The 13,556-nt window shown below is 48.2% G+C and overlaps 1 protein-coding gene across 1 annotated transcript in view; it reads left to right on the top strand.

The window, feature by feature from the left end:
* Positions 1 to 338: 338 nt before the first annotated feature.
* LOC146813679 (solute carrier family 22 member 7-like) overlaps positions 339 to 13,556 on the top strand; it is a 316,070-nt gene continuing 302,852 nt past the window's right edge. Inside the window, exons 1-2 of the mRNA XM_085610174.1 lie at positions 339 to 415; positions 10,040 to 10,480. Of these exons, the coding sequence (XP_085466300.1) occupies positions 10,055 to 10,480 (426 nt within the window). The 5' untranslated portion in view covers positions 339 to 415; positions 10,040 to 10,054. The remainder of the gene's footprint in view (positions 416 to 10,039; positions 10,481 to 13,556) is intronic.

Raw genomic sequence — 13,556 nt, forward strand, 5'->3', positions numbered from 1 at the left:
ATGTAGGTTCAAGCGGAGCTGTAACCCTCCGTGTAAGTTTAGGTTCTTGTCACGGATGCTGCCCACGGAGCATCAGAGGCTCAAACTGTGCAGAATCCCGGCGGTCCTTGCGTTATCAGACACGCAGAGACGTGTGATCTGCACCCTATCGCCCCAGAGCAGACTTCACGCCCCAGGGCCTGCACCTCCCTCCGGGGTCCGGGATGTACCTGGGCCTGAGAAGTCCGAGAAAACGAAGAAGAAACGAGAAATGTTGCTGATCAAGGGAAGGAAAGTTAAAGATTAATTTCGTCTGCGCCAAACGTAACTGAAGCGGGTCCCAAAGTCCAGAGGGGGCTGCATAAAGCCCCGGAGCAAGGAAGATGCAACCATCATACCCGCCAGGTGACGGACACTGCCGGCAGGGAGCCAGCCTGTAAGTAATCCATCTATCCAAGTATTCATCCATGCGCCCACATATTCACCCCGCCATCTATCCACCACCCGTCCGTCCCTGCGCGTGTGGTGGGATTTCTGTAGCACTACCGGCAACTAAAAGGTGACGTAGCGCTGCACAGTGTCGAGGGCAGAGAGAGAGTGTCAGAGTGCTTCTATGCGCTGATTGTGGGGCATGGGTGGACAGTTTGTGTGTCATCGTGTAGTGTTTTTATAGAGGTCGGTTTAGCTATCGCCTAGATTCAAGGACAGGGCGCCACCCAAACACACCCACCCATCCACCCTTCGTCTATGCATATATACATACATGCACACAACCATCCATTCACCCACCAATCCATCCATCCTTCCGCCCATCCATCCTTCATCCATGCATAGATGCACACTTCCAGCCTTCCATCAGTCCATCCTTCTATCCACTCAACCAATCATCCACCAGAAGAGAACCATCCACCCTCGTACATTAGATGGTCCACCTACTTAACAGTAGTATCAGTTCATCCATTCCATGCTCACTCCTCCATCCATCCAATCAACTCCCCAAACCACCCATTCATATCCACCTATTCATCCATTTCCATCCATCCACATATTCATCCATTTATCCACACGCCATCCATTTATCTATCCAGTCTCTCATGATCCAGCACTCATCTGTCCTTCATTCTTCACCCTCCACCCATCCATCGGTTCATCCTTCTAACTAAAATCTATTCCCACCTATCCATTCACCATCCATCATTTGACCACATCATACCCACCCACAAATCCATCAATTCATCCTGCTACCTGCTCATCCATCCATACATCCATCCCCATCCATCCATCTGTCTATCCATCCATCCATCCATCCAGCCATCCATCCATCCATTCATTCCTCCATCCATCCCCATCCATCCATCCATACCCATCCATCCATCCATCCATCCATCCATCCATCCATCCATCCATCCATCCATCCATCCAACCATCCAACCATCCATCCATCAATCCACTCTCCCAATCACTTTTCCATCTCGGCATCCATCATTCCTCCATCCATCCATCCACGATCATCATCCAGTACCCGCCCATTTATCAATCCATTCAATACACAACTATCCATCCCATATCCACCCATCGGTCCATCCAGCTCTGGATCTTTCACCCACAATCCATCCATCCACCAACCAACTGTACCCACTCATCCACATATAAATCCAACCATCAATCCATCCACCCAGCCTTCCTACCCACACCCATCTGCCTATCCATTAACTATCCTCCAGCTCGAAGCAGGACACCACTCCACCAAACACACCTCTAGCACCAGCCACCAGTGGAAACCCCACTGTCAAAAACCCTTCTTTCCATAACCTGTAGCACTCCTCTTCAATCCCCTCCACTACTGGAAGCCTTACTAGCCACTCTACTAGTGCTACTAGCCCTACGCATCATTATCAGTCCCGCTGCCACCCACCCACAGTCTGCAGCTCACCTCTCTACTCCACGTCTCACCATTGCACTGTTAGAAGCCCTCCTCCCCTCAGCTCCACCTTTCTACTCACTCCCCACGACCATGTGACATCATGTCCACTTCTACCTACTGCTCCCTCTCTATGACCCTAAGAGGAGGGTGTACTTCCTATTCACAAGATCTTCTCACCACTGGCAGGTGCCTCTCTCTATAACCAAAAGAGTAGGGTGTACTTCTTTCTACTGTCAGCTGCTTCCCTGTCCATGACCACGCGCTGTTTATAAAAACTGTACCAGCTCTCCCTGTACAATGGTCACTCTGTCCCCTGTACTCTTTGACTGTGACCAGCCCTCCCTGTACCCTGTGACCACCTCGAACTGTGCTCTGTGACCTGCTCTCCCTGGACACTGCGACTAGCTCTTCCTCCCCATTGTGACCAGCTCTCCCTATACCCTGTGACCAGCTGTCCTTGAACTCTGTGACCAGCTCTCCCTGTACCATGTGACCAGCTCACCTTGGACACTGTGACCAGCTCTCTCTGTACCCTGTGACCAGCTCTCCCTGTACTCTGTGACCAGCTCACCTTGGACACTGTGACCAGCTCTTTCTGTACTCTGTGACCAGCTCTCTGTGTACTCTGTGACCATCTCTTCCTGTACCCTGTGACGAGCTCTCCCTGTACTCTGAGACAAGCTCTCCCTGTACCCTGTGATCAGCTCTCCCTGAACACTGTGACCAGCTCTCCCTGTACACTGACCATCTCTCCCTAGACTCTGTGACCAGCTCTCCCTGTACACTGTGACCTCCTGTACTTGTACATTGTGACCTGTTCTCCTTGTACTCTGTGAGCAGCTTTTCCTATACTCTGTGGCCAGCTCTCCCTCTACATTGTGACTAGCCCTCTTTTCCACAACCCAAGCATTCCCCCTTTTCCGCTATCACTCCCTGCTGCTAAGCTTATAGAAGTTGAATCCAGTCAATAGGCAGCTTCACCCCTTTCTTCTCTTTGGTAAGAACCCTTCACTGTTAGTATTTGTGCCCCAAAATATTGCTTGCCTCTGGCCTTACTGAAAGCCAGAAGCTATGCCAACTGTCTCTCTTTTAATCCTTCTGCACTTTCTGCATGGCTAGAGGAGATGCCCACCCAATGCCTGCCTTCATCTCTGTGGGTGTTCTGCCCTCACTATAGGCCAGAAGTCGGCCCATTATCTTGTCTTTGTTCTTAAAAATGGGGCCCCTGTCTAGATTCATTTTCTGCACTCACTTTGGGGACAGAGGCAGACCCCATTGTCTGTCCTCATTTCAGTGCCACGGGTGGTGCCCAAACTCTACTCCATCCTCTCTGTACTCACTTTGTGGTCGGAGACGGTGCCGACTGTCTTGGTCATCTTTATGCACTCACTGTGGGGCCGCACCCATTGGCTGCTCTCATCTCTCTCTAATCACTGTAGGCCAGAGCTTGTGCCCATTTCCCCTCATTTTTCTGCACTCACTGCATGCCAGAAATAGTACCAATTTCTGCTCCCGCCTCTTTGCTAAGGAGAGATGGTGCCCGCTGCCTGCCCTCATTCTTCTATACTCTATGCATGGCCAGAAGCAGTGTCCATTGACAACCTTGGCTCTTTCCTGTCACTGTGGGCCAGTGTTGGTGTCCACTGTTCAGCTACATCTATCTGTACTCACTGATGGGCCTGAGATGCTCCTACTGTCTACCTTCATGCCACTTCACATACTCTGGGCCAGAGACAGTGCCTGCTATTGTCTTTGTCTCTGTGCAGTCACTCCGGGCAAGAGAGGGTGTCAACCGTCTGCCCTTATCTTTCTGTACTCACTTAGGAGCCAGAGGCAGCAGTCTCAGTCTGGTCATCTCTCTCCACCCAGTTTTAGGTCAAAGGCAGTACCTACGTGTTTGCCCTTATCTCTCTTCTCTCACTGCTGTGGTACCAGAGGCGGTTTCCAAAGGCTTCCCCAACTCTATTCAATCACTGAGGGGCAATAGGTATAGTCCATTACGTGCCCTCATCTCTTTGCACTCGGCGAAGGGCTAGAGGCAGTGCCCTCTTTCCACCATTTTTTCTTTCTAGTCACTTTTGGATCAGTGGTGGTGCCCAGTAGCTGCCCTTATATCTCTGCGCTCACTGTGGGATAGACTCAGTGAGGGCTGTATGCCCTCTCAGTGAGCTGACAGGTTATGCCCACTGTCAGACCTTATCTCTCTGCACTCACTGTCCAGATATGGTGGCCATTGTTTGTCCTCATTTCCACGCTCTCACTGATTGGGGTTGTGATGGTGCTCATTCTCTGGATTCATGTCTCTACCCTAACTTTGGTGTTAGAGGCAGTGGACACCTTCTGCCCTCATCTCTATGTCCTATGTACAGGTATAGAAGCAACACCCATTGTCTGCCCTCTTTCATCAGCAATCTTTAAGTCTTTTGAGGAATTGGCCACTGTCTGGCCCACTGAGAGTGCAAAGAGATGTGTGCCACTGTGTGCATGGAAAGCAACATCACTTGATTTCCCATCGTCCATCTGCACAGGGATTTGCATCACCCCTCTCCCAGGACCAACTGAACAGCAGCCACAGTGCAGACGCACGCAGCGGGCACACCACTGGAACATTAAAGGCATGCCTCACTCATGCAGTACTGCAAACACCTACAAAACACTTACACGTATGCTCCTCAACACCTTCTCCCTCACCAAGCATTTGACAGAGATCTGCGACCTGATGCACTGCATCGTCCTGGACCTATGTTTCCTCATGGAACTCTGGCTGAACCCCATATCGCACCTGCCATCGCTACAGTCATCCCCCTGGCTAAAAAACTCACCAGGCAAGAAAGACTTCAGAAGCCCAGAGGCAGAATCGCCATTCTCAACAAGAATGCCATCAGCTGCTCCACCTCCATGAACACATTATTCTACAACATGGAACCCTATTGTTTATTTTCCATGTCATAGCCAAATTCACCCTAAGTGGCACTCTTACCTACAGACCACTTGGACCTCGCATCAACTTCACCAACACCATCACAGACTTTGTTGCACCACTGTTTCTCAACAGTAGCAATTATATCGTACTCATAGATCTGAACTTCCACCTGGAAGACTACACAAACCCTAACTCAAAAGCACTCACAGAAGACCTTAGAAGCCCGAGCCTGACCCGATGTTGAAAAGGGACCTATCCACATGGCTGAACACCTCCTGGACTTTATTTTCACCACCTTCATCAGCATTCCAGTCAATGAGTCCATATCAGTGTCCTGGACAGACCATGCCCTCATCAAGTTCACCATCACTGTCCCGAGCCAATGCACACGCACCACCTCCAGACCAGCCCAACAAACTAGAACAGCATCACTGATAAGGACTGGAACACCATACTTAATAACCACAGAGCAAAACAAAGCAACAGTCTCCCCAAGGCCATCAATAATTCACGCTATTGGATAACCTCCTGTGCAGACTCCCTGTCTCCCCTCAAACACAGCAATACAACAAGATCTAGACCCCAGGCTAGTTGGTACATGGAGGAACGTAGACCAATGAAACATCACTACAAACAACTGGGGCTCAAATGGAGAAGAAGTCAGGACAATGCAGACAGGAGCAGATCCAAATTCACCATGAGACGATACCACCAATTGATTCAGACCACTAAGAGCACCGCTATGGCAGAGCGCATTGATGCCAGTACCAACAGCAGCTAAGAAATCGTATCCAAGTTCATCACCCCCTCAACAATCTCTTTCAATTCTTCAGCAATAGATTCAATACTATTTGCTGCAACTTGAACCCACAAACAGAACTGACAGACCATGCTAAACGCTCCTGGTCTCTTACAAAGAAACAATGCTAACACCATGGCCCATCATCAAACAGAAGAAACCGCCGCCACCATGAAGTCCACCCACTCAGGGTCCCCGTCAGACCTCTGCCCCACCACGACTACTCCAGAGGACCCCAACCCATCAGCACCATGCTTACACCTATTTTAAATGCCTCCACCTCTTCTGTAACCTTCCTAGACACTTGGAAACCCCAACTGCCCTGTCATTGCTGAAGAAACCCTCTATGGACCCTTCAACACTCACCAACTACAACCCAATCTCCCTGCTACCATTTCCAGTCAAGGTCTTGGAGAAAACCATCAACAGATGCCTCACAGAATACCTTAATTACCACCGACTCCTTAACACCACCCAGTCTGGTTTCAGGCCTAATCACAGCAAGCAAACCTTCCTCATTGCTGCTATGGATGACATCTATGTTGTCAAACGTTTACTCTCTGGTGGATTTCTTCTGCCTTCAGGTTTTTAATGGTATTTGGAAACGGAAGCAAGGTACAGAAATCGCATTTCTAAAGACAGTTCATCGCGAGACATGAAATGCCCCTGACGAAGGGAAATCATTCCCGAAATGCATTGGGTTTGTAAAAATAAATCATGACATGGAACCGATTCTGCGCTTTTGAGCGTCTTTTTGAATATCGACGCATAACTTGGATTGAATAAAATGAATTGAACCTAAGAAAAAAAGGAGGAGAATTAATGGTGAAAAAGTGGAAAAAATAAAACAAATGACATGCATTTAATTCATTGTATTCAGGCAGTGGCTGTGCAGCTTGGTGGCACCAAGGTTGGTTCCCTCATGGTCTGTTTAGCTCTGTCTGGGAGAGACACGGCAGCCCTCATTCTCTTGGACCTCTCTGCATTGTTTGACCTGGTCTCCCACCCCCTCCTCATCAAATGCCTACGCGACATTGGAATTCAAGGACTCACACTCCGATGGATCGGCTCGGACGGTTCCAGTCAGTTAGCCTGGACCATGCACCCCAAACGCTAGCGACTTCATATGGAAAGATCCTCCGTGAGCCTGACCCTCTTCAATTCTTACATGATCCATCCGGCCAACATCATTTGCTCTCACATTAACATCCTCTCCTATGCTGATGATACACAACTCATTTTCTCCGTCATGGACAAGATGCCTAGTCCCCGTATTAAGTTCAATGCCTGCATGATTGAAGTTTCCCACTGGAGAAGACCAGCTGTCTAAAGCTGAACACAGAACAGACTGACACCATGATCTTCAGGAAGAGGACTTCACTATGGAACTCCACCTGGCGGACAGCAGAGCTAGGACGAACAATGTCAAGAACCTCAGAATCTTCATCAAAAGCAAACTCAACATGACCACGCATCATCGGCGGATGCTTCCATACCCCTGAAGATGCTAAGAGAGGTTTTCAAGTGCTTCCCAATCAGCATCTTTAAAGGTGTCTCACACACGCTTGTCACAAGCAAACTGGACTACAGGAACTCCCTCTATAACATGATCAACAAAAACTCACCAGAAGGCTGCAGACCATTCAGAACTTATAGGGTAGAATAATTTGAAACCTCCCATGCCGCACTCACATCACACCACACCTGAAGGAGCTCCACTGGCTCATCATATACAAATGAGCGCCATTCACCCACACTTCAAGGCACTACATAACAATGGCCCAGCATACCTCAACAATCGCATCTGCTTTCATAAACCTTTCAGACACATCCCCTCATTTGTACTCCTATTTGCATGCATTACACACATATGGAAAACCAGATTCAGCAATTAAGTGTTCTCCTACATTGCTCCTAGAGCGTGGGATGACCTGTCGCTACACAAAACAGCCTCCTTCTCATTTCTTTGATTCTGCTAGAAGCTGAAGACATGGCGTTTGGAATAAAACCCCAAGGCCCTATGTTTTGCTAGACTAACACCTCAGCACCATGATACCCCCCCAGGGTGGTAATGCGCTTTAAATATCTGCATATAATTACTGTCCAATTTCTGCCCCTATTTATCTGTTCTCGTCAAGGGGGCCCAAATAGTGGCCAGTCATCTTTCCTCCCTCCATCCCTGCAGTCACAAGCAGTCGCTTTAGTCTATCCTTTTTACTCTGCTCTCTCTGTAGACCAGAGGCTATGCCCGCTGTCTAGCTTTCTCTCCTCCCTCCCTGTGGTCACATGCAGTCCCTGCAGTCTGTCCTCTTTCCCTTCTCTCTGAAGACCAGAGGCTATACCCACTGTCTAGCCTTATCTCTTGAATCTCACATGGGGCCAGAGGCTTTATTTCTCTACCCTCACTATTGGGCCAGGGAAGGTGACCAATGTCTGCCCTCATTTCTCTGCCCTTTCTGTTGGGCTAGAGGCTCCCCTCATCTATTAGCCTTCACTGCAGGGCGAGCGGTGGCAGTCCCTCTCTGCATTCATCTTTCTGCACTGCCCAAGGGGCAGGGCAGTACTCACTATCTAATCTCATCTCTGCTATCACAGCAAGGCCACAGGCCACAGGCCATGTCTGTCTTCATCTCACTGTCCTCACTGCAAGCCAGTGTCAGTCCACCCTGTGTGGCCTCATGTCGGCCATTTCCTGGTCTTCACACTTTATGCACACAACATTAACTACATGGAATGTGCTGGATAGTCACACACAGAGAAGTAGGAGTGAAGAATTCGCTTTTTTAGAGGTTTTGTGGCAAAGTTAAGATGTTTGAAAAACTCCCCTCACCCACAATAATTTGTGGCATGCTTCATCATTGGGCTGCTGAACACACCCCTGCGCAGACCAAAGCACGGGTTGGAGCAATAGGGTGGGGGAAACAATACAAACACATAGAGGAGTAGGGATCAAGCAAAGAATAAGTGTAGACATACAAATATAATGTAAAACTAACTCAGGGATATCCAAATGCCTTTTTTATTCACAAATTCCCAGGTCATGTAGTCACACATTCAGCAAGGTGAGTCTGCCTCAGCCACAATGTCTCTCTCAACCTTCACAGCGTTGGGAGAGACATTGTCGCTAAGGCGGACTCACCCTGATGAATGTGTGACTACAGGGAGCGGCCCTCACTCCTACCCTTTTTCAAGCGCAAACTACAGTAAAACTCGATTTTATTCGAAGTGTGATTACATGACCTACTTACAAATTACAGGTTCAGTTCTCAATCTACTTATTAAGGTAGGAAAGGAGGGTATAACTACAGGGGTCGAGTAGTCCTGATGGAAGCCGGGGAAGACACAAAATCTGGCTGAAACATGTTGACTAATTTGCAGAGTGGAGGGGTGAATGGTTCATAATTTAACCTTTTCACCACCATCCTCTGGTCTGAGATACATTTTTAACCCTGAGGTGGGAATCCGAGAATAAAATAGGCATTTGGATATCCCTGAGTTAATTTTACATTATATTTGTTTGTCTGCACTTATTCATTGCTTGAACCCTACTCTTCTATATGTTTGTATTGTTTCCCACACCCTATTGCTCCACCCCATTCATTGATCTGAGCAGGGGAGTGTTTAGCAGCCCAATGATGAAGCATGCCACAAATTATTGTAGGTGAGGGCAGTCGTTCAAATAGCTTAACTTCACCAGAAAACCTCTAAAAAAGCGATTTCCTCACTCTTACTTCTCTGTGTGTGACTAGTCAATTATAGAGGAGGTTGAAGTAGGAGTTCCCCTCTCCCCCTTTTTGTGTGTGGCATGCAATGTGCTGGATGCCAGACCGCCATTGCAGTGTTACTTGGGTTCTAGGATGTGGGAGTCCCTTTTCCCCCCAGTTATGGCTGCTCAAATTTCACGTAGGAGACCCATTTTTTCAGCAATGAAACACCCTTCCCCAGGAACAGGCCTAGAAGGGAGGAGCTCTGACACTGTGCAGGAAGATGCTTCAGTCAGACCTAACAAGTGGAGTCAGCCCCTCTCAGGCCTAGGATTCCTGCCTGTGACAACCAGACCTCAGAGGGGGATGCCCCTGTGACCCTGTGGCATCTCTGACGTACTGGGATGGTGATAAAGAAGGACGTCTCTCACATTTTACCTTTCTTCCTCCATTCACAGTGGGGTATTGCTCTTTATAAAGTCATCTGACCTTTCACTTCTAGCTTCCCCTCAATGGAATGCTGTTCTGGATAAAATTCTCTGTTCTTTTCTTTACGACTCAGTCTCTTCCTCTGATCTCCAATGGATTCAGATCCCCTCAGTCTGTATTCTCCTCCTTTGATGTCTAACTCTCTCTATCTCTGTCCTAGGGTGCAGTATGGTTCTGGATAAGTTCTCTGATGTTTCTCCTCTCCTTTATTTGCCCCTTAGTGAATTCTGCTCAGGATGAAGTTCGAGGACCTCCTACAAGACACAGGGGGCTTTGGAAAGTTCCAGATCTTGATTTTGTTACTCCTGGCGATTCCCAGGATCAACCTCCCTTTCCACTACCTGCTGAACAACTTTGTGGCTGTGATGCCTCCTCACCGGTGTGCTCTCTCTGATCAGGGTGAGTTTTTGAATCTCACAGATGCGGAGCTGCTTCTCATTGGCATCCCCAGGGAGCCTGATGGGACCTTCAGCTCCTGCAAGATGTACAGAGAGCCCCAGTGGCACCTGCTGGAGAACTCCACCTGGAGGAGACCCAAGGACTACACAGAGGGACCACCCAACAGATCCACCTGGGGACCACCCAAAGCATTCACCCTGCAGAGCTGCCAGCATGGCTGGGCCTATGACCACTCACAGTTCACCTCTACGATAGCTACCCAGGTAAGAGCTGATCTGACAAGAACAGGTCTTATACACACCGTGTCTATGGAAGCTTGGCAAGCATTGCAAAAAAAGTGAATTAATCTTATGTAATTAAAAATACTTCAAACACAAGGAGATGATGGACAGAGCGCTGAAACTTTTCAGACACTCTCCCCCAGTCACAGATCTGAGTTGAATCCATCATCATTCTTTAGCTTACTTCGCCATCTCAGTTCAGACCCAGCTATGTGCAAATCAGTCTTGACCCTGTGCCTCATCGGAACAGTCCAGCCCGCACTGCCAAGCCAGGTCTTCCCTGAACTGGAAACAAGCATCTTGGGACCGGTTTCTGTGTAACACCCTTCATCAGCCAGGCTAGCTTGAATCCTGAGGCAAAGTGAGCAATGGACCCACGTCTGGGCATACCCTGCCAACTTACGGAGAACAAAGCAAACACAAGGAGATGATGGACAGAGCGCTGAAACTTTTTAGACACTCACCCCCAGTCACAGATCTGGGTTGAATCCATCATCATTCTTTAGCTCACTTCGCCACCTCAGTTGAGACCCAGCTATATGCAAATCAGTCTTGACCCAGTACCTCATGTGAACAGTCCAGCCCGAACTGCCAAGCCAGGTCTTCCCTGAACAGGAAACAGGCATCCTGGGACCGGTTTCTGAGTAACACCCTTCATTAGCAAGGCTAGCATGAATCCAGCGGCAAAGTGAGCAAGGTACCCATGTCTGGGCATATCCTGGCAATTTAGGGGAAACAAAGCAAACACAAACAAATGATGGATGGAGCGCTGAAATGTTTCAGACACTCACCCCCAGTCACAGATCTGGGCTGAATCCATCATCATTCTTTAGCTCACTTCGCCACCTCAGTTCAGACCCAGCTATTTGCAAATCAGTCTTGACCCTGTCCCTCATGGAACAGTCCAGCCCGAACTGCCAAGCCAGGTGTTCCCTGAACCGGTAACAAGCATCCTGGGACTGGTTTCCGGGTAACACCCTTCATCAGCTAGGCTAGCTTGAATCCAGTGGCAAAGTGAGCAAGGGACCCACGTCTGGGCATACCCTGCCAACTTAGGGCAAACAAAGCAAACACAAGGAGAAGAAGGACGGAGCGCTGAAACTTTTCAGATACTCACCCCCGTGTCTATGGAAGCTTGGCAAGCATTGCAAAAAAAGTGAATTAATCTTGTGTAATTAAAAATACTGCAAACACAAGGCGGTGATAGACAGAGCGCTGAGACTGTTCCATGGAGTGAGACACACAGCCAATAAAAGAGATTGTGCTCCAAAGAGAGAGAGTTACACACAGCGGGTCACAGTATGCTCCAAGGAATGAGAATTACACCAAATGAGTGACGCTTGCTGCAAGGAGTAAATCCAACAACCAATGTGTCCCCAGTTAAATGCACTTAGCGGGCTATTTGTTAGATCACGTGGTTTTTAATTTGCCCTTTAAAAAGATCCTCCCTCCTTTCCCCATGACATGATCATACCACTTATTTATCTCCATATCCCTACGCTGGCAAGGTCACATTAAACAGATTTGTCCTCATCCTACGCTAAAACGCCCATGGCAAAAACTAGGTGAGGATCATTTCTGTGACCTACTGCAAGCAAAAAAGCCCCAGTTGCCCCCGAACATGGATAGATCAACCTTTCCCAGGATTGGCTTACTCACACCCTGGACAGCTGTATACCAGCCAAGCTCAGTCACAGGAAAAAAACTCAGTCCAACCTATGGTGTAATGAGTCCCTGACCATTGCAAGAAAAAACTGCAAGCGGCTTAAATGAGTGTGGAGACACTCATGTGACCCAGTAGCCAAAAGTCAGTATCGCGCATCCAGTGAGGGCTACCACAAGTTTATTCGGAAGTCCAGGACGGATTATGTTGCCTACAAAATAAAAGAGAGCAGCAATCCTTCAAAAATAATTATTTCACTTCTCAATGACATGAGGAACCCAAAGTCTTGCAGCCGAACCTTCCATTACTTTAACTACTCAGTGTGATGAGTTGGCTAGCTACTTCCCGAACAAGGTGGAGAATATCTATAAAAACTTCACAACCTCAAGTGATAACATGGGTAGGATGGAAGGGAAAAGGGACAATGTGAATGGTGAAGGAGGGACACTTCCCTCCTTACCTGTACTATCTCTCACAGAGGTTGAGTCCCTCTGTAATAAAATCAAATCAGGCTCTCCAGCAGACCCTATGAAACTGGACCAGTTCCGCAAATTTCGAAAATATCTATTTCTGAGCTGATTAACCTATCCCTGATCACGGCGTCAGTACCTCTTGCATGGAAGCATGCCAAAGTTGCCCTGTTATTAAAAACCCCTCTTTGGACGCATCCAAACCAGAAAACTACCGCTCTATATACCGGCCTCATTTTTGGCTAAAGCCACTGAATCCTATGTGAATTCCATCCTCACGAAGTTTGTAGAGTCCAATGAGATATTGGACTCCTCACAAAATGGTTTCAGATCATGCCACAGCACCGAATCCGCCTTGTTGGAGGTGATGGAGCAATTATGCAGCACTTTGGATGAAGGAAACTCCACGGCTTTGATTCTCCTCGACCTCAGCGCTGCATTCAGTACGGTATCTCATGAGATCATACTGCTTCGCTTACAGGAGATAGGAATAGATGGTATGGCCCTGGCCTGGTTCAGATCATTTCTGGATGGCAGGACCTTTCAGGTTACTGCACCCCTTACTGCTCTCGGAAATACGCCGTTCATTATGGAGTTCCACAGGGATCGATGCTGAGTCCTACGCTCTTTAATATTTACTTACAACCCCTGGTAGCAGTGTCAAAAAACAGAGTGCTGTCATTAGTATCCTACACTGATGACACCCAATTGGTTATCTCTTTTTCCAAAAACCACTAGCATAACCCATAATTTGAGGAAGGATATGATGACAATAGCAGACTGGATGACAGCTAATTGCCTACAGCTGAATGCCAGCAAGTCTGAAATTCTGCTGCTAGGGAAAGACAGTCACCCCTGGATAGAACAATGGTGTCCAGGTACGCTGGGGCCCGTGCCCCCGCCCAAAGAGGCTGTAAAAAATTTG

Source organism: Triturus cristatus, chromosome 6 (genome assembly GCF_964204655.1).
Source record: "Triturus cristatus chromosome 6, aTriCri1.1, whole genome shotgun sequence".
Lineage (NCBI taxonomy): Eukaryota > Metazoa > Chordata > Amphibia > Caudata > Salamandridae > Triturus > Triturus cristatus.